Raw genomic sequence first — 21711 nt, forward strand, 5'->3', positions numbered from 1 at the left:
AGACATCGCATGGTTCCATCTTGCTGTAAGAGCAAGGTAGCGGATTACATGCACGGTTGCATTATGCGGAGGCGTGTTGCATTTGTGATGTTGACGTATCGATACGCATGCGGGTAACATCTGAGTTGATGAATATATGCATGTGCTGTATACCTCATTCGTCATAGTAGCCAGGCGTCTACCAGTCGATACAGATCGATTGCAATAATTCGTTCTTCAGTGAAGGTAAGTAATGTTTTCATAAATAATTTCATAAATAATATAATTTCATAAATAATTAAATTATATATTTATGTAAAGTAGAATTTAATTTTAGCCATGTTGGAACGAAAAGTTAAGAAAGCTAAGCTGTCTGTGAAGAAAAATATGGATGAATTCAAAATGCAGATTAAGTTGTGTGTGTACCTGTAACTAGCACTCTACATTCAACGTGGAGATTCATTATTCCAGGAAGTAAGTTACTTCAGTGATGAAATAAAATTAGTATACATAGAACGTTGTTTTTCGAATGATGGAAAAGAAACAGGAACTTTGCGAAATATTTTAGTCAAGGACGGTATTCGACGTTATTGTTGATCAATTCGGCCCTTGAAAGATTGTGCAAGGCTCAAGGAGTAGAATTTTTTTCAGCCTGGACTACACTTGTTAACAGGAGAGATTGCTTCTACAGGGATGGGATACACTTAAATAGAAAGGGTGAAAGAATATTTGCTGATGCTATCGAGGCAGTGTTAGGTGGGTCGGAAAACTGCTAGCTTGGGGGGAGACAAAGGCGAATAGATTAACAGTAACCACTGGCAGAGGTGAAGGTGATTCTTGCACTGCTTCTATTGGAATGAACAGAAGCCTGGAAAACAAGATGCAGGGGATTTCAGAGGCTGCTGGGAGTCATTGGGGTACAAGTAAACTCATGGGTTGTGTTAGGGTAGCTAAGAACAGAAACAGGTGCAGGTATACTTGCGTGTACAACAATGCTAGGAGTTTAGTAAATAAATTTGATGAATTTGAGGTATTGCTCAAAGCATCAAAGGCAGATATTGTTGGGATATCAGAGACGTGGTGTCACACAGACATAAGGGATGCAGAACTGCAATTTGGGGAGTACAACGTCTACAGAAAGGATAGACAGGATAGGAAGGGGGGGAGGGGTTATGCTATTAGTTAAGAAATACATAAAATCCAAGGAAGTGAAGCCAGTCGACATTGCTGGACAGTGCAGTGTCGAGTCAGTTTGGTGTGACATAAGCATTGGGAGATCAAAATTGAGAGTAGGAGTGTGCTATAGGCCTAATGACTCTGATAAGTATAATAAGAAACTGTACAAGGAAATAGTGGGCCAGTAAATCAGAGAGTGTTATAATGGGGGATTTTAATTTCCCAGATATTGACTGGAATTTGTGGGTTGGTCACTCACACACTAGCACGGCTTTTGTGGATTTATTGGATGATTGTTTTCTACACCAGCATGTTCGGGAGGCAACCAGAGTGAGTAATACTCTTGATTTGATTATCAGCAGTGATTCTTCATGCATTAAGAATCTGCAGATAAATGAACCACTAGGTGGCAGTGATCACAGTTTGCTGAAGTGGGATTTACTCAAAGAGGTAACTACCATTAGGGGTAAAGGGAAGGGTTATTGCTTCCATAAAGGCGACTACGATGGACTGAGACAGTATTTAAATTCTATACGGTGGAACCAACTAATGATGTTACCAACAGCAAATTCAAAATGGGAAGCATTCAAAGAATTTATCTTGGAAGCTACTAGGCTTTACATACCAACTAAGAAATATTGTTCAAGGTTTAGGCCTAAATGGATGTCAGATTACCTATGAGACATGTTACAGAGAAGAAAAATGCATGGGATACATATAAATTAACACGTGACACAGAAGCCTATGATAGATATAATATAATCTGGTCTATATCCAAGTCACAAAGGAGATTAGGCAGGCAAAGGCAGATTGTGAGAAATACTTGGCAAAGGATGCAAAGAAAAACAGAAAAGAGTTCTTTACTTATGTAAACTCTAGAAGGAAGGGGATGAATCAGATTGGTACACTAGATATTGATGGTTCAACAGTTGAGGATCCTGCTCATGTGCCTAACAAACTAAACGAGTATTTTGCATCTACATTCACACATGAGGAGTTATTCAGGGAGGGGAATGCCAGATGTGAAGTAAACTCTGGCAGTGAGCTAGATGATTTAGTAATAACTGAGAGGAAAGTGGAGGAGAAATTGTTGAGGATAAACATAAAAAAGGCACCTGGGGTGGATGGGATCTATCCAGTTATATTAAAGGAGGCAGCAAAGGAAGTAAGCAAACCCTTAGCCATAATTATGAGAGCATCCTTGGATTTAGAGGAGGTCCCCACGGACTGGAGATGTGCAAATGTAACCCCAATTCACAAAAGAGTATCAAAGGCTGACACAAGTAATTATAGACCTGTGAGTTTAACTTCTGTTCCCGGAAAATTAATGGAGGCACTGGTTAAAGAAGCACTGCTGATCATCTAGACAAGACTTCAGTTATAGCTCGGACACAGCATGGTTTTGTCAAGGGGAAGTCTTGCCTTACCAATTTGATTGGATACTATGATGCAGTCACGAAAGAACTAGATGCAGGGAATAACTTTGATATTATATACTTGGATCTTAGAAAGGCTTTTGATGCTGTTACACATTGAAGACTGCTGAACAAATTGGAGCAGTGTGGCTTTGGAGTCAAATTGCTGCTATGGATAAAGGGGTGATTGAGAGGGAGAAGACAAAGAGTGGTAATCGATGGACACTGCTCTTCGTGGACTAATGTTATTAGTGGAGTCCCTCAGGGTTTAGTGTTGGGTGCATTATTGTTTTCTGTATTTATAAATGATATTGATGATGGTATATCAAGCTTAATGTCCAAGTTTGCAGACGATACAAAGGTTGGCAGGGTTGTTAAGGACACTACTGACGCTATGCTGCTGCAACAGGATCTGGAAAGGTTGAACAGATGGGCTGAGAGGTGGCAAATGAAGTTTAACATTGACAAATGTAAAGCACCACATATAGGAAGCAGCAACCTCAAAGTGACGTATCAACTCTCTGGTACTACACTGACAGTGGTAGAGAACGAAAAGGACCTGGGGCTAATTGTGCAGGCATATATGCAGTTCTCTGAGCAGTGCAGACGGGCTGCAAGAGTAGCTCATGGTGTTTTATCAATGATATACAGGAATTTTTCTAGCAGGGATAAGGAGGTGATTATTCCTTTGTATAAGGCAATGGTCAGGCCACACCTAGAGTACTGTATACAGGCCTGGACACCTCATTTTAAGAAGGATGTAGAGCTGTTGGAACGAGTACAGAGAAGGGCAACAAGATTAGTGAATGGAACAAAGGGTTGCTCTTACGAAGAAAGGCTTAAGTTTTGCAAATTACAGCGTCTGGAGAGTAGGCGCCGGCGAGGTGATCTGATAGAGGTGTATAAAGCCTTGAATGGTTTGAGCATGCTCAATACCGATGGGATTCTTCCTCCTACTCAGAGTAATCACCTGAGAGGGCATAAATTCAGATTGAGGAAAGACAGATGTACGATAGATGTGGGGAAATTTGCCTTTAGCCAGCGGGTGGTTGGTTGGTGGAACAGACTTCCATCCCTTGTTGTGGAAGTTAATAGCCTAAATAAATTTAAGGCTCGGCTGGACAGGTATTTCGAACGAACCGACGGGTGAAATGGAAGTAGTTTTTGTTATTCAACAAAAGCAAACTTTGATGCTGCTTCTGATGATGATGATGTACAAGAAAACAGTAAACCTTTTACAGATGGCAATTAACCGAAGGAAACTTTTATCGCTTGTGCTGAGGAACGTTTTAATGATTTTTACATCAAAGATACATTAAATAGACCTGTGAGTTTACCTTCTATTAAAGAAATGTCTTTGTCCATTCGCATTGTTAAACGCAGTCGATGATATATCAAAAGATATTGAAAAACAGTTGAAAAATGATGTATTTAATATTTTATTATTGTTTTTATGAGTATTCCTCTTGTTGAAAGCAAGACTAGCAATAGTTGCTCGTTAGGGTCAAATTGGATTAAACTGAATGGGAATTAAATCCCGTTGAAATAAATCTCATTGGCTAAAACAGTCCCTCTACTATAATTTCCATTTCTATCCCTTAGTTTCAGCATCAATTTCAGCAGCTTGACAATTCACCCTTATTCAATTTTACGGCGTCTTCTCGGAGTTTTATAGACCTCAATGATTCGGGTAATTGCCACCTTTGAGTTGCCAATTCAGCAAGCTTTCTAGCCCTTAATTTGAAGTCTTTCCTCGTATGAACCACCTCTGGCCAATTTCACTTAGTGTGTTTCATATTAAGAAAATTGAAGGTCATGTGTTTCCCATCATTGGACTGTTTTAAATAAATCAATATTTTCGTATTGGCTCTGTCTCCATGCTTGGACACTGTCCCAATACCATCTTATATCTGCCTTATACAGTGTATTATCATCTGTCGTCTCTTCAAGCAAATATTCTATAAATCAACGATAGGGCGCTATGGACACACACTTTCCGCCTCTCTACACTACAGGGAAAAGTCTATGTCCGCCTGAACAGTAACCTAAATTTCTCTCTTTGTCCTCCTCCTCTACTCTGTTTCACTGAACTCCACTTAATAAATGAGTCATTTCGAGACTGTAATTTCCAAGGCGCAAAAAAAGAAAAAAAAACTTCCATTTTGCACAATAAAATTAAAAGACAGCTCCACTTTTCTAATCATCCCTCAAGGCTGTCCAATTGGTGCCTAAGGAGTGCTTCTTGTCACTGTCATTGACCAGTCTCTCCATCTTGATATTATATGCAATTTTAACACGAGGTTCCCTATCTTTTCGTCAATGTCATTTAAAGAAAATCAGAAGGAACAGCGCTTCCAGCACCGATTCTAGATTGGACCCACTTCTAATACCAGCCTAGTCTTAAGAGTAAAGAAGAAAAAAAAACACTACTGAGTTTCTTAAGTACTTTATTTTTTTATTATAATTTGTCAAAACAGGATTTAATGGGGTCATGACTATTAAAACTTTGGGGACTACACCTGCGTAATTTCGCTCTTTAATAGACTATTAAAATCCTTAATATGTAAACAATTATTACAAATGTTCTCATAAGATTTACAAAACTGAAGACAAAATATATGAAATATTTTGGTAATAAACTTTATCTTTCTACAAGAACATATCATGATGTGTCCTAGAAATAGGTCGACGCGAGCCTGTTTTTCTCCCAAAGAATCCCAGACATGTTCAATCGATTCAATCTGGCCATTTCAACTAAAATATATTCTTACTTGGTAGCGATTCGTCTCATAGCCTTAAAAAGCAATAATTATATTTATTTGTACTGGAACAAGACCTTGCTAGTTTTTCTAGATTCATGTTATGCTTATTTCATTGTCCTGGCGGGCAGATATTCAGTCGAAATAATCGTCATACACCACACCAGTGGAAAACGTGAGTCCGAATCTTTGTATGCCAGTGGAATAGGGTTGCGTTTGAATCTTTACACTCCGGTGGAAAGGAATGAGTTCGAATATCATCCACAACGCGTCAAGAAAAAGGACTTCAGTTCTGCAATCTGCAATCTCTGAAGTTTAGGCACCTATCAGGTAATCTGATTAGAATCAGTGTTAGTAGTGAAAAATTATACAAGAAAGCAAGTGTATAAAGCACCAGCCAAAAAAAACAAAAAAAAAACTTTATACATCCATCCATCCCCTCAAGAAATTTCTCTAGTTATTCGTTGAATTTATTCAAACCACTCGGTTCCATAGCAAAAGGTGGAGGTTTATTCCAATAATCAACCACCCGCTGTCTGACTGTAAACTTCCCCACATCTATTCTGCAACCGTTCTTCTTCAATTTGAATTTTGCCCTTTCATGTGTGTGTACAATCTGAACAAGAGGAAGAGTGCCATTAGCATTGATCTTGCTCAATCCACTCAAAACTTTAAACACACGTTAATCATATCACATCGCAGGTGCCTGGTCTCCAGACGCTGACACTGTAATTTGCAGAATTGAAACCTTTCTTGTTAAGAAAACCCCTTTGTTCAGCTCACCAATCTCGTTGCACTTCTTTGAATCCATCCCAGCAGTTCTACATCCTTCTAAAAAGAGGCCTCCAGACCTGTATGCAGTAATGAAGATGTGGCCGAAAAACGAAGAAGGGTTTTCGCCCTCTCTTGAAACACCTTCTTTCTTTTAAATACTTTTCATGAATTTTGAATTTTTATCACCATACATGACTTCGAATTTAAAAGACTTTTACGTTAAGAAAAACAGATGTAGTGTGCGTGCATCTGCGTTTCATGTCTATTAAACGGCTTGCATTTTAGGGTTAGTTTGTTAGCTGAATGAAAAGCTGTAATTTCTGATAGAAACCAGGATGTAAACTGTGTTTGTTCCAAAATGGGCAAAAGAGGCAAGCCGGCCAAAGAATACACAGATTCTTGTCCAATGTACTGGTACCTCATAGCCTCGGATGAACTTCCACTTAATCTGCATACATGACATTGATGAGATTAGTATCCAGTGGGGAGAAACAATTTTTTAAAAAATATTTTTATAAATATTACTCTTTTTAATTAATGTATTTTGTAGTATATATATATATAAATATATTTGAAAAATTGCTAGCTTGGAGGGATACACGGACTAACTAATAGCTTACAACAGACGAGGGCAGAGGTAAAACTGTTCTTCTACTGTATCTATTGGAACTCGTGCAGCAGCCTTGAAAGCAGGTGGTGGGGATTTCAAGGTCTGCTGTGATTCATCATGAACTGGTAAATAGATGGGCCGTTTTACTAAGAGCAAAAACAGGTGCATTTATACTTTCACCTACACTAATAAAAAAAGATGTTCTTGTTTATATTCCGGCACGAACACCAGATCAGTGGAGTTTACAAAAAATCAATCAATACAATTGTTAATCGTATTTAGCAGTCACAGCCTTGAACCCCGGTCCACTCAAAGAGCGTGTGCTATTGCACTCGCGCTCCTGACCACTCGGTTACGTCGGGCCTAAAATAAATGTTCCTTCATCCATCGTGGGAGTCGACCCACGACCTTTGGATTAGAAGTCCGACGCACTGTCTAATGACTCCCGAGCTCCCTTTTTTTCAATTTCCAGTGTTATTCATTTTCTGGTGCCCTCCCTGGCATGTACAATCATCGTCCAGGATTCATCTGGACAATGAATTTACATGCGAGGGAGGTAAGTTATGGCAGTATATATTGGGACTGTACATACCAGGGAGGGCACTTAAGGAGAGATGATTGTATATGCCAGGGAATAAACTTATGGGGAGTACAATGTACGTACTGTTGATTGTCAAGGGGCACCGAAGTCTTCTCCACAACTCCACGTTTGTATAGTCTGTGTCTCAGTAAAAACTCTGTAGGTAGGGACAGTGTGAGCTTTAGTGTTTCTCTGTTGCGTTTTCCTTCGGGCCATTTAGCCGCATGATCCCTAGTGGGACCCCATGTTGCCCATCGTCTGGCTAGGGAAGACAGGCTGGGTATGGAAGGGAATATTAAGATCTATGGTGGAGCGAAACCTGGACGATGATTGTACATGCCAGGGAGGGCACCAGAGAAAAAAGAAACACTCTGGAAATTGAAACAGAGAGCTGGGGAAACACAGTACAATGCATACAGACAGGATGGGAGGAGGTTATGCTCTAAGTTAAAAATCACATAAAGGCAGAGCGCAACAACTTAACATGAGTGGTAAGTACAAAGTTGAGTTCGTTTCGTGTGGCATAAGCAGTGGGAAAGCAAAAATGAGAGCAGGAGTGTGTCTGAGGCGATAATGCACCAAGCCAACGTGGATTTATGGGATGACAGTTTTCTGCAGCAGAATGTTAGAGAGATAAAGAGAAAGATTATTACTCTTGACTTGGTTATCAGCAGTGATGAATCATTCAGAATCATGTAAACAGCAGAGCAGTTATACCTCAGTCACACAGGGGTTTGTTAAGGTGATATCATGTCTGACCAATTTGATTGGATACTTCGATGCAGTAACAGAGGAACTTGATGCAAAAAGTAGTTTTCGTGTCATATACTTGGATTTAAGGAAATCTTTTGATACTGTTGCACATGGAAAACTGCTGTACAAATTGGAGGGGTATGGCATTAAGGGAAAGTTGCTACAGTGGATAAAGGGATGGTTGAGGAGGAAAAGACAGGGAGTGGTAATCAATGGACACTGTCTTCTTGGTCTAACGTTATAAATGGAGTCCCACAGGGTTTGGTGATGGGCCCATTGTTAGTTTCTGTATTTATTAATGAAGATATATATTAAGCTTAATGTCGACGTTTACAAATAATGGGAAGGTTGGCTGTAGTTGTAGGATACAAAAGCAAGTTTTTGTAAGTTCAATTCTGTGAATATCTCAGTTAGCGCACGTAGGTACTTTTGTACATTGTACATGTGGTTCCTCGCACCTCAGTATTTAAATTTCACATCCTCCCGGCACATTGCCGTACACAGGTGACACACAGTTTCTTGGAGAATTATTTCAGGGAGAAATAATACAAGAGCAATAATAATAATAATAATAATAATAATAATTTCATTTTGTCTTATAACTTTTTACTGACCATTCTTCTTTCTCTTCTTGCAGAAGTTGATGTTCTTTGGCCACAAGGCTACAATAAAAGCAAACTGTCTGCTTATGATGGCATTTTGGAATTACATCTTTATGATACTAGCCTTTGTAATCTGTTGTTTTGGGATCTTTGCCAAAATAAAAGCCGCAGCACAAGACGTCATTGTCACCACAAATCTAGGTCAAATTAGAGGTAAAAATATTCCAACACCAGGTGGGAAATCTGTAAATGCTTTCCTTGGAATACCATATGCCAAAGCACCAGTTGGTGAAAATCGATTTCGTCCACCACAACCCGTTGATCCGTGGATTGGTGTGTTAAATGCTACCGAGAAACCAAATGCGTGCATGCAATCAAGAAAGAATTCTTCAGAATTTCAAGGCGCTTCGGAAGACCTGTATCCTAAGAATCCTAGAGAGGATTGTCTGAAGTTAAATGTATGGGTTCCTAACCCTACGCCCCAGAAAGCTGCAGTTATGATATGGATTCACGGGGGTGCTTTTGTATCTGGAGCGACCAATCTGTATACCAATGATCCTAAGGTGTTAGTTTCCAAAGAGAAGGTCATAGTAGCGTCAATGAATTATAGACTCGCATGTTTGGGATTTCTATACTTTGGGCGTTCTGATGCACCCGGAAATGTAGGGTTACTTGACCAAAATTTGGCAATTCGTTGGGTCAAGGAGCACATTGTTCATTTCGGAGGTGATCCAGAAAATATAACATTGTTTGGAGTAAGTGCAGGGGGTGCAAGTGTGAGCTATCATCTGCTGTCTCCACTCAGTCATAACCTCTTCAATCGGGCCATCATACAGAGTGGAACAGCAACTTCTCAGTGGGCCATGCACGATAGGGAAAAGGCCATTAGTCAAGGTCTAAAACTTGCACAACTTGTCGGCTGTCCTCATAATAAGGACGATCTTAATGCGGTCCTGAACTGTCTGCGCCAGAAAGATGCAAATCAACTAATGATACAAGAGAAAGGATTATTATATGAAGGTTTATCTGTATCCTTTGTTCCTGTAATAGACGGAGAATTCATCGAGGAAGATCCTGAAGTATTGCTGCAAAACAAACAATTCAAAAACACGAGTATTTTTCTCGGAACCACCGCAAATGAGGGATCTTTTTTTCTATCTATTTATCTTTTTCAGATATTCAAATTAGTTGAGAACCTGACCATCACTTATGAGCAATTTCTTATAGCCTTGAAGGCGTTCTCTCCTTCCCAAGACGAGTTGATTATACGATCCATCGTGCAGGAATACACTGACTGGGTAGGATCGGACTACGTTTATGGTGCCGAAAAATCTCTGACTGATCGTTATTTCGTGTGTCCAACTGAGCAGTTTGCCCGAAATTTTGCCAGTGTGGAAAATGATGTCTACCTTTATAGTTTCGATTACAGAGGAACTTCAAACCTTCCGAGTTGGGTGGGAGTTACTCATGGTGGAGATGTTGCCTATGTGATGGGATTACCCTTACTGACTGGTGTGCCTTCACAGGTGGAGTTCTCTTCACGAGTAATGAGACTGTGGGCAAATTTTGCAAAATCAGGGTAAGATTTTTATTTTTCTCATGTATTTATTGTGTCTATAAATTGCGTGCATTCTGTGGTCGATTTGCTTGTTTATTGTATGATCCACCTTGTGAAAAAAACACTCCAGAAATACACTGGTGTGCAAAATTTAAGGACCAGTCTGGTTTTCACCTGTAGCTTCTCATAAGAATGTCCTGGATATGGGAGAAGCATACCAAAGGAACCTCGTGAGGTACAGAAACGATGAAGGAAACAACAACAGAAACAAAACGGCACAAAGGGACTTTATTTAAAAATGGCAACATAGCACTGGCTGCCATGATACAGATGCATCACTGTGAAAAATGGACCAAAGGGAAGAGGTGGTCTTCAGTAGGAGATATTGCCACCCCTAATGTTGATGCAAGCTTTGCACCGCCTGCCAATACTTAGAACAATGTTGTTGATAAGTTCTTGCGGTAACATCGTCCATTCCTCTGTCACCGCCATCTTCAGCTGGTGGGTGTGGACGTGCCGCTAGGCGTCTCCCCAGAGCATCCCATATGTGTTCGATGGGATTTAGATCAATTGAACGGGCAGGCCAATCTATACGAACAATGTCCTCACTTTCCAAAAGCATAACAACAGCTACAGTACGATGGGGTGTGGCGTTATCATTCATAAACACGAACTCGGGGCCAATGGCACCTCGGAACAGATGCACACGGGGAAGAATTACCTCAGTACAGTAGCGTGCACCGGTTACAATACCGCCTTACAGTATCTGTAGTTGTGTACGTCCATCGAAGATAACGCCTTCCCAGATGAGAACACTTCGACTGCAATATCGATCCCTTTCAGTGATGTTTGCAGGGTGATACCGTGTGCCAACATCTCGCCAAATTAGCTGACGTCCAGAATCCCTGTGAGACTGAATCTACCCTCATCAGTAAACAGTATCTTAAGTAAAGATTTTGTGGCTCTAATCTTTAGAAATAATGTTGGTCCTTAAGTTTTGCACACCAGTGTATATGCTCACGTAATCGTTGGCATTATTGTCGTTGTTATTTAAGACCATATTGCCCCATATATGCTGTCTGTAAATTGTGTGTTCTGTTGTCGATTTCTGTTTGCTGGACGACAAACCCGAGATTCCAGGAGAATAAACCATGCAACCCTTTCGCAGACCAGCTACCTCAGCTACGTTGCGAAAAATGCCCAAAAAAATCCCCAATAAAGTTGTATTATATTGCCTAGAAATCAGAGTGTCGTCGAAGATAAGCATAGGGGCAGAAGAATCCTTTTCATGAGATATAAGGCAAAACTGAGTTTTAGAAGGATTTAAATCAAGCAAGTCATCTTCGCGCCACTGGAGAATTACCTGGAGATCAGCATTTAAGAAATTAGTAGTGGATATTCGAGAAGTTGAAACTGTTTGTATCAACAGCAAAACGATAGATAGGATTTCCGGTAGAAGGTCATTTATATACAAGAAGAAAAGAGTTGAAGAAAAAATTGAACTTTAGGGAACAGCAGCATTAGTGGAGACGTTAGAAGACAGAGAATCATCTACCATTATTCACAGTCTGAATGAAAACTGGATACCCAATTAAAAAGAACAGTTGGTAAACAGTAAGATGGAAGCTTATTTAGACCTTTATCCTAAACACGGTAAAATTCTTTTGAAATGTGAAGAGCAACTGATTGAGTTGCACCAAAACATTTGCATTGAATTCGTCCACGGATGGATAACATAAGCCAGAAAGTCATCTGTGGATCGACACTGACGGAATCCGTAGTGGCGACTGTTGATCAAAAGGAAGATTTCCAGACAGTTTAAGAGTTTGGGTTTAATTGATTTCTCCACTACTTTAGAAACAGTAGAAGTAAGTGCAATGGGACGATAACAGGATGGGAGCGATTTTTTGTCGTATTATGATTCTCTCATCAGTGTGAAACAGTAAGAAACAAGAATCGTCATTCCAGATATAGCTATTGTCTTAATTCCTAGAATGTTATAAAATATTCCATTAGTTTTCATTTATTTATTTATATAAAAAAATCACTTGAATACTATCATCAGTTCTCAATCGATTCTTCAAACGCTGTCCAGTGGCTTTGGAAGAAAGAAACGTAGAATACACTGAGTGATCACTGACTTAGGAACACCTACCTAATACTTCGTAGGTCCTCCTTTTGCCTCAGTACAGCAGCTATCCGACGTAGCATTGATTCAACAAGATGTCGGTAGCTTTCGGGAGGTATGGCCAACCAAGCTGTGTCTAATGCGATCAGCAGTGCAGGTATGGAGGTGATTGCTGTATCCAGACGCCTGATATACCTTTCCATAGTGTCCCACAAGTGCTCTATGGAATTGATATTGGAGGAGTTCGGAGGCCAATCGATACGCTGGAAGTCAGAACTGTGTTCCTCAAACATTCTTGCACAACAGGTTCCCGATGGCTCGGCGAATTGTCATCTTGGAACGGACCATTGCAATTCGGGAAAAAATGCAACATACCGAAGTGTACACAGACAAGAAGTTCACAATAGCGGAGACCACTGATAAGTTGTTTCACGTGAACCCGGAGTACAAGGTCCTGCCAGCAAAACATGCTTCACACCATACAACCGCCTCCATCGGCATGCACTTTTGATACCATGAATGATGGATCAAGAGCCTCATCGTTGACGCCGAATCCTTACACGACCATCCACGGTGTGGAGTAAATAACGTAACTCAATCCGACCAGCAAACCTTCTTCCAGTCTTCCAACGTCCAACTACGTAGGTCATCTAATTCCCTACCTTGTACTTCACCTAGTCAAAAGGTCGTATTCTGTTTTCTCATAGGGGTGGTCATAATTCAGTGATCAGGCATGTGTATTAAGAACTGGTCACACAAATTTACCTCTGAAATGAAATTAAGGATTTATGAAAGAAACCAGAGTCTACTGAAGGTTCACACCGCTGGACCTCTTTGGATACCTTTCAAATAGTCAAACCGACTCTCATGTGTGAAGTTTATATTTTAAATTATATTTAATAACATTTTAAATATTATATTATTTTTATACGAAAAATCAAGCAAACCAAGAAACAAGAATATTCATAATTTTAATTCACAATTTCCGTGGGAAATCATAAAATAAATCTTACTATCGGGGAAGAATCACAACAGAAAATGTTAATAATTTCTTTAGGAGTGTAATTAATTTATTTAAATTAGTTTGAGTTTTATTCTCTCGTATTATGTGTTCCAGAAACCCGAATTTGTCTCCAGATGGCACTTTGGATGAACAAGGATGGCCTCTTTACACACTGGAAGAGAAGGAATATTTCATTTTCGATAAGACAAATTCTAGTTCTATAGGTCATGGACTTCGTTCCAGGCAATGTGCCTTCTGGCAGCAATATATTCCTTATTTGATGCAAGTGGCAGGTTGGTGGACCTAATTGTACTTATATGTGTTTGTTCTGTTTTTAAATTCCGTTTTCTTAACACAGCTATGGCTAGATTATTGAGAATCCGAGTGTAAAAGTAGGGTGTGGTCAGGCTGACCAGATTTTCTGCGGATCAAAGCAGAACACTTGATTATAAGGAGACTAAGGAGTCGTCAAACAGCTTTATGTAAGAAGAAGTCTGTTTTTGGCGTGGTCAGTTTAAACAGTACCTTCATAGTGCCTTCTGCACAGGACAGTGGTTATAACATTACTTCTGAAACAGTGGTTATAACATTACGAAACAATTGACCCTGAGTCCCCAGTGGCTTTCACTCCCCCTCTTACGTGAGGATCAGAGTGGAAGCAGAGGTTGCTAAGAATCTCTGGGTACGACCAGGCTGCCATGCACGGAAACTGAACTTGGCCTGTTACAACGAAAGATCGCTCATCAGTGAAGACAGGATATTAGAGCTGGAAAAGGAATTAGAAAATGGGAATTGGAATATCATCGGTTTGGCTGAAATAAGAAGAAGAAACGAATCACTTATAAGTTTATCAAGTGGAAATCTGCTGTACACCAATGGAAACAGTGAAAGGAGCGAAGGTGGAGTTGGGTTTCTCGTCCATAAAGATATAAAAAACAACATTTTGGAATTCAAAAGTACATCACCAAGGGTGTCAAGACTAATACTCAGTATTTCTAAACGGTACAAGCTAAAGATTATAATGATTTATGCACCAACATCGAGCCATGATCATGAAGAGGTTGAAGAAATGTACACCGAACTTGAGAGTCTTCTAGATGAGCAGAAAACCCACTACACTCTTATTATGGGGGACTTCAATGCTAAGGTTGGAAAAAGGCAAAACAGCGCAAAAAGGGGAACTATAGGAAATTTTGGAATTGGTGAAAGAAATGAAAGAGTTTAAAGACTTGTGGAATTTGCAGAATCTCAAGGATTGTCAGTAATGAACACTTTTTTTCAAGAAAAAGGTAAAAAGAAAGTGGATATGGAAGAGCCCAAATGGATTAACAACTAATGAAATCGACTTCATCCTCGCTAACAGAAGATATATCGTGAATGATGTTACCGTCCTGAACAAGGTAAATGTTGGAAGTGATCACAGAATGGTAAGATGTACACTTGATATAGATGTAGGAAAGGAAAGGAAAAAACTGACTCTAGTAAATAATACAAAGGTCTTTGAGATAACAGAAGAGGAGAAAAAGCAGTATGTACTGGAACTTAAGAACAAGTTTGAGCTTCTGCAGACTGCTCAGGACCAAGATATCGACGAGGAATATTACAACTTTCTGAAAGTGATAAAGCCCAAGAAACCTATAGGGAAACAGAAATCCGAAGAAGGAAAAATTAGTCAAGAAACACTTGTCATGATGAACCGAAGACGACAAATGAAGAGCAAGAAAAACAATGACAGGGAGAAAATTGAGTATACTGAGTTATGCAAAGCCATTAGAAAGAGACTCAGAGAGGACATAAGAAGATTTAACACAAGAAAAGTAGAACAAGCATTAAGGGAAAACAAAGGATTTAAATCAGCAGCCAGGAGCAGTAATACAGAAAGACAAATGATACTGAAACTGAAGAATAGCGATGGTGTACTTATAAACAGCAGAGAAGGCATAATTCAAATAGCAGAAGACTACTATAGAGAATTATGCAAGGAGCGAGGGAATGATACCAGCAGTGGGGAAGATGGATTGCAAAGTAGCAACACATACGACATACCCGATATTCTTCCTGATGAGGTAGAACATGCATTGAAGAAAATGAAGAATCGGAAAGCCCCGGGGGAAGATGAAGTTACTGTAGAGTTGTTAAAATTGGGAGGAAGAGACATAACACAAAAACTGGCAAGGCTCTTCACAAAGTGCATTAGAAAAGGTGTGACGCCTAAGCAGTGGAATAATGCAATCATAGTTTTGCTGCATAAGAAAGGAGATAAATCAGAAATTGGAAATTATAGACCAATTAGCTTGTTATCCCACATCTACAAGTTGTTCACAAGGGTCATTACTAACAGATTAGAAAGAATACTTGATGAGAATCAACCAAAAGAGCAAGCTGGCTTTAGGACATAATTCTCAACTATGGATCACCTTCACGTAATGTCACAGCTAATGGAGAAAGCAAATGAATATAAAACACCATTATGCCTGCCATTTGTGGACTATGAAAAGGCATTTGACTCCATACAGCATAAGGCAATGTTTCGGGCACAGGAAAGACAAGGCATAGATACCCCATATATTATAATTTTGAAGAAAATATATGAGTGCTACCTCCTTTATTAGACTAGACAAAGACAGTAGCAAATTTAAAATGGAGAAAGTAGTTTGACTTAAGATCTCCGAAGTTGTTTACTGCTGTCTTTGAGGAAGCTTTCAGAAGATTAGACTGGTCACAGAAAGGAGTCAATGTGAACTGAGAGTACCTAAACCATTTAAGATTTGCAGTTGACATTGTGGTCATAAGCCACGATCACAAAGAATTAGAGGAAAATTTTAAATCAGTTATGCAGGGTTAGTAAGGATTTTGGACTAAAGATGAATATGGCTAAAACAAAAGTAATGATGAACAAGTATGCCACAGAAAGTGACATAATGATTGAAGGAGCAGTAATTGAAAAGGTGGAGTCATATACTTATCTGGGACAAGTTATTAGCTGTAATAATGATAAATGGCTTGAAGTCAAGAGAAGAATACATTTTGGATGGATAGCATTCAGGAAATATAGTCACATACTGTAGAGCAATATCCCAGTTTGTCTGAAACGTAAAATAATGAACCAATGTATACTCCCCACCATGACTTATGGAAGTGAAACTTGGGCACTCACCAAAAGAATGGAGGAGAAGCTGAGAACGACACAGCGAAGAATGGAACGAATTATATTGGGAATCAGACTGTTAGATAAGAAGAGAAACACATGGATTAGGCAGCAAACTCAAGTCAAGGACATTCTTATTAAAACTAAAGAATTAAAATGGTCTTGGGCAGGACACATAGCTCGAAGACATGATGACAGATGGACTAAGAAAATAACAGAATGGTACCCAAGAGGAGCTAGAAGAAAACCTGGAAGACAAAGGCGGAGATGGGTAGATGAAATTCATGAGTTTTTGGGTAGTAAATGGATGGCCATTGCACAAAACAGAAGGAACTGGAAAGTTGCTGGAGAGGCCTTCATCCTGCAGTGGATTTAAAATGGCTGATGATGATGGGTTTGCTTACTTTGGGTTTGCTTTATGGGTTTGCTTACTTTCTTTGTTGCTTACTTTAATATAACTAGATAGATCCCCTCAACCCAGGTGCCTTTCTTATGTTCAATTTCAACAATTTCTCCTCCACTTTGCTCTCAGTTATTACAATATCATTTAGCTCCCTGCCAAAGTTTGATAAGCTTCTGGTCTCCTCTTCCCTACAGATCTCGTCATGTGTGAATGTAGATGCAAAATACTCATTCAGTTTGTCAACTATCTCAGCAGGTTCATCTACAATCGAACCGTCGCGGTCAAGTGAACTGGACGATGACAAGTATATAAGTAAAAAAAGTATTTGCTGTTTTTCTTTGCATTCTTTTCTAAAGATTTCTCGTAATCTGCCTTCGCCTGCCTAACCTCCTTTGTAACTTGGTTACAGATCAACTTGTATCTATCATAGGCTTCTGTGTCACGTGTTAATTTATATGTATCCCATGCATTTTTCTTCTGTGCCACATGTCTCATTAGTTCATCTGACATCCATTTAGGCCTGAACCTTGAACAGTATTTCTTAGTTGTTATGAAAAGTCTAGTAGCTTCCAAGATTAATTCCTTGAATGCTTTCCATTTAGAATTCAACGTTGGTAACATCATCAGTTCGTCCCACTGTATAGAATTTAAAATCTGTCTTTCACCACTGTAGTCATCTTTACGAAAGCAAAAACCCTTCCCTTTACCCCTGATGGTAGTTACGTCTTTAAGTAAATCCCACATCAATACATTGTGATCACTACCACCCAGTGGCTCCTTTATCTGCAGATTCTTAATGCATGAATAATTAGATCAAGAGTTGCCATTCGAACATGCTGCTGTAGAAAACAATCATCGAATTTAATCCATAAAAGCCTTGCTAGTGTGCGAGTGACAAACTCACAAGTTCCAGTCAGTATCTGGGAAATTAAAATCCCCCATTATAAGGCACTCTGATTTACTGGCCCACTCTATTTCTCTGTACAGTTGTTCAGTGTATTCATCAGATTCATTAGGCCTATTACACACACTTACTCTCATTTTTCCTTTCCCAGCGCTTATGTTACACCAAACCGATTCAACACTGCCCTGTCCACCATGTCAACTGGATGCACTTCCTTAGATTTTATGTGTTTCTTAACTAATAGCATAACCCCTCCTCCCTTTCTACCCTTTCTGTACACATTGTATTCCCCCAATTTGCAATTCTCCACTGCTTATGTCTGTGTGACCCCACGTCTCTGATATCCAAACAATATCTGGCTTTGATGTCTTGACCAGCACTTCAAATTGATCAAATGTATTTAGCAAACTCCTAGCATTGGTGAACCTACAAGTATACATGCACCTGTTCTTACTCTTTGTTGCCTTAACACAGCCCATATATTTACTTGTTCCATGATAACCCCAAGCAGCCCTTGAAATCCCCAGCACCTCGCTTTCCAGGCTGTTACTCATTCCAATAACAGCAGTGCAAGAATCACTTTCACCTCTGCCTGTGGCTACCATTAATCTTTTAGTCTGTGAAAACCCCCAAGCTAGCAGTTTTCCGACCCACCTAACACTGCCTCGATACATCAGCAAATAAAATTTCTTTTACATTTCCCACCCTTAAATATGTGCCCTACCTTAGCAAATCGGATATGATCACCGTCCATTCCACACCTGATGTAAAAGGTCTGAATTCGAATCCTGTCAAAGACACGACAAATTCTTACGGACCTTTCATGATGTGGCTGAGTTAGTCCATCTCAGGCAAGAATTGGATTGAGTTTTTCATCAGGAAACTCTACTTTTTTCGGTCACCAAGAAGGGAAATCGAAGACACCATTTCCAGATACAATTTGAGTCCTCACAGTCTTATTGGGTTAGCAGTAAAATCCACTGACAACACGATAGTTTGAATATGTCCTTTCGAAAGAGAAATTGAGATGCGAATTTTTTAGGTTGCCATATTAATTTATTAATAGTTTTTAAAAAATTATCAGTTTGAAGTTCTGTAAATATTAATAAAAGATAAATATTAAAAAATTGCCATAATTTCTACAAAATTTGTGATATATTTTATTATTTTATCGTTTCAGAAAAACTGGAATCGTGTGAAAACTAAGATCAAGATCCATAAAGAATTCATTTAATCTTTGATTTAAATTTCTGTATAACTCAGATGCAAATTAAAAAATAAAATAAATAAATATTTGTTGCTGCAAGCTGACTATTGGTAGAAAGAATTGCCATTTTATTTCATAAATAGACGCAGACAATGAATTTACAATGCTTTAATGACAGCTGGTCTTCAAGAGTCTACACTTTGGTATTTGAACGACCAAAGATATCTTGTATACTCAATACATAAACTATTGAATATAATTTGTATACTCACTGGCCAATTAATTAGAAACCTTTTTAATCGGTACCAACAAATGATTAAACGAACTGTTTTCAAATGTAAATTGTCATGTACCATGATCTAAAGTTCCTCGTAATAAGTTAAATGCTGTAAGCTTTCCAGAGGTTGTTTAGTCGATCCGGGCCATCGTAGCACAATTGGTAATATCATTCGATTGCTCATTGGTCCTCCCCTATTAGTGTATTGCTTAATATTTCTATTAACTGTCTTGCCCGTTTGAATATGACAGATTCCCATGAAGGGTCGTATTTAATGTTGGTGCTGGCCGCAGAATTGCAGCAGACCATGTCTTTAATAAGTCCAGCTCCAGAGTCCTGAATCTTCACCACCTCAACAAAAGGAGAGATCTTATGGTAGCTGCAGATGCCACACCTGATCCTTGCTTGTTGTTCAAATTGAGACAGATAGGATCCAGTATTTTATTTTATCAATAGGCTATGTATTTTATTTTAATAACACAAACATGAAGGATTACTCCCTAATGCAATGGATATTGATGAGAAACATGATTACATCATTGGAAGCTTCTTTTCCGCGTAATAAGCAGGATAACCCTACTGCTGCGTTTCTTGTCTCTTATCCACAAGACTATTAAAGTATGTCAAGCCTACAAGGGTTTCACTAATTTTATTGAAGTCTAAATTTAAAAATTTTATTTACATTTTCTTCCTGCACATAGGGGAAACTCTGGAGGTCTCCCTCCAGAGTTTCCCCTATGTGCAGGAAGGTGTTAATGGGACACAAACCACTGACTTCTTGCGTAGAGTCCACTTAAATTGAGCCTTCTTAACACAGTCTGGTTGGAAATGTTTTCACCTGTGGCTGCAGCAACATCTAGATGCAACTGATGACAAGACGTCGCAGGGTTCCATCTTGTTGTAAGAGTCAGGTAGAGGATTACATGCATGGTTGTAGTATGCGGAGGTGTGTTGCATTTCTGACGTTGATATATCGATACGCATGCGTGTAACATCTGAGTTGATGCATATGCTGTATGTGTCAATCGTCATAGTAGGCGTCTACCAGTCGATACAGATCAATTACAATTATTCGTTCTTTAGTGAAGATTTCAGTAAGTAATACTCTCTTAAATAATTAAATTATATATTTATATGATGTAAAATTTAATTTTAGACATGTTGGAACCAAAAGCTAAGAAAGCTAAGCTATGTGGGAAGAAATATATAGATGAATTCAAAATGTAGGCTGAGTTGTGTGTACCTGTAACTGGCATCCTACATTCAACGTGGAGACTCATTATTCCAGGAAGTAAATTACTTCAGTGATGATGAAATAAAATTAGCATACATAAAACAACGTTTGAAAGAACGGTTGAATACCGTTCTTTCCTGAAGTCAACAAAGTCGATGATATATCAAAAGATATTGAAAAACAGTTGAAAAATGACGTATTTTATATTTTATTCCTGATTTTATGAGTATTCCTCTTTTTGAAAGCAAGTATATTAATATTGCTTGACTAGCAATAGTTGCTCGTTATGGTCAAATTGGATTAAATTGAATGTGAATTAAATCTCATTGGCTAAAACCACCCCCTCTACTATACTGTAATTTCAATTTCAGTCCCTTTGTTTCGGCATCAATTTCAGCACCTTGAAAATTCGCCCTTATTCAATTTACTGCGTCTTCTCAGAGTTTTATAGACCTCAATGATATCACCTTTGAGTTACCAATTCACCAAGCTTTGTAGTCCTCAAGTCAAAGTCTTTCCTCGTATGAAACACCTCTGACTAATAAATTTCACAAAGGTAAGTGGATCTCTTCCTCGATACCGAGGAACAGATGTCCTTTAATTTTTAACACATGTCCTTCAATTTTCTTAATGTTTCCCATTAAGAAAATTCAAGGACATGTGTTGCCCATCATTGGACTGTTTTAAATAAATCAATATTTTTCTTTAGGTCCTGTCTCCATACTTGGACACTGTTCCCAATACACTCTAATATTTGCCTTATACAGTGTATTATCATCTCTCGTCTCTTCAAACAAACGTTATATAAATGAACAATAGGGCACCATGGACCCACACTTTCCACCTCTCTACATTACGGGGAAAACTCCATGTCTGCCTGAATAGTAACCCTAAATTTCTCTCTCTGTTCTCCTCCCCTACTGTCTTTAACTCAACTCCACTTAATAAATGAGCCATTTCGAACATTTATAATCATCCCTCAAGCCTGTAAAATTGGTGCCTAAGGAGTGTTGCTTGTCATTGTCATTGATCAGTCTCTCCATCTTGATATTATATGCAATTTTAACACGAGGTTCCCTATCTTTTCGTCAATGTCATTTAAAGAAAATCAGAAGGAACAGCGCTTCCAGCACCGATTCTAGATTGGACCCACTTCTAATACCAGCCTAGTCTTAAGAGTAAAGAAGAAAAAAAAACACTA

The 21711-nt window shown here is 38.9% G+C and overlaps 1 protein-coding gene across 1 annotated transcript; it reads left to right on the forward strand.

Annotated features, from left to right (window-relative positions):
* The first annotated feature begins 169 nt into the window (after positions 1–169).
* On the forward strand, positions 170–19040 carry LOC150091926 (acetylcholinesterase-like). The gene is made up of 4 exons (XM_090377430.1): positions 170–225; positions 8684–10227; positions 13452–13630; positions 18973–19040. The coding sequence occupies exons 2-4, from the start codon at positions 8690–8692 to the stop codon at positions 18996–18998; spliced, it is 1743 nt and encodes a 580-aa protein (XP_090233556.1). The 5' UTR covers positions 170–225; positions 8684–8689; the 3' UTR covers positions 18999–19040.
* Positions 19041–21711: the final 2671 nt, after the last annotated feature.

The sequence above is a fragment of the Mastigoproctus giganteus genome, chromosome 1 (genome assembly GCF_048544385.1).
Source record: "Mastigoproctus giganteus isolate SK-2022 chromosome 1, ASM4854438v1, whole genome shotgun sequence".
NCBI lineage: Eukaryota > Metazoa > Arthropoda > Arachnida > Uropygi > Thelyphonidae > Mastigoproctus > Mastigoproctus giganteus.

Excerpts from the sequence above, each read along its gene's own strand:
- LOC150091926 (XM_090377430.1), top strand. The coding sequence starts at position 8,690 with ATGTTCTTTGGCCACAAGGCTACAATAAAAGCAAACTGTCTGCTTATG. Across the intron at positions 10,228-13,451 it reads GCAAATTTTGCAAAATCAGG|AAACCCGAATTTGTCTCCAG; the intron begins GTAAGATTTTTA and ends TATGTGTTCCAG. Across the intron at positions 13,631-18,972 it reads TTATTTGATGCAAGTGGCAG|AAAAACTGGAATCGTGTGAA; the intron begins GTTGGTGGACCT and ends TTATCGTTTCAG.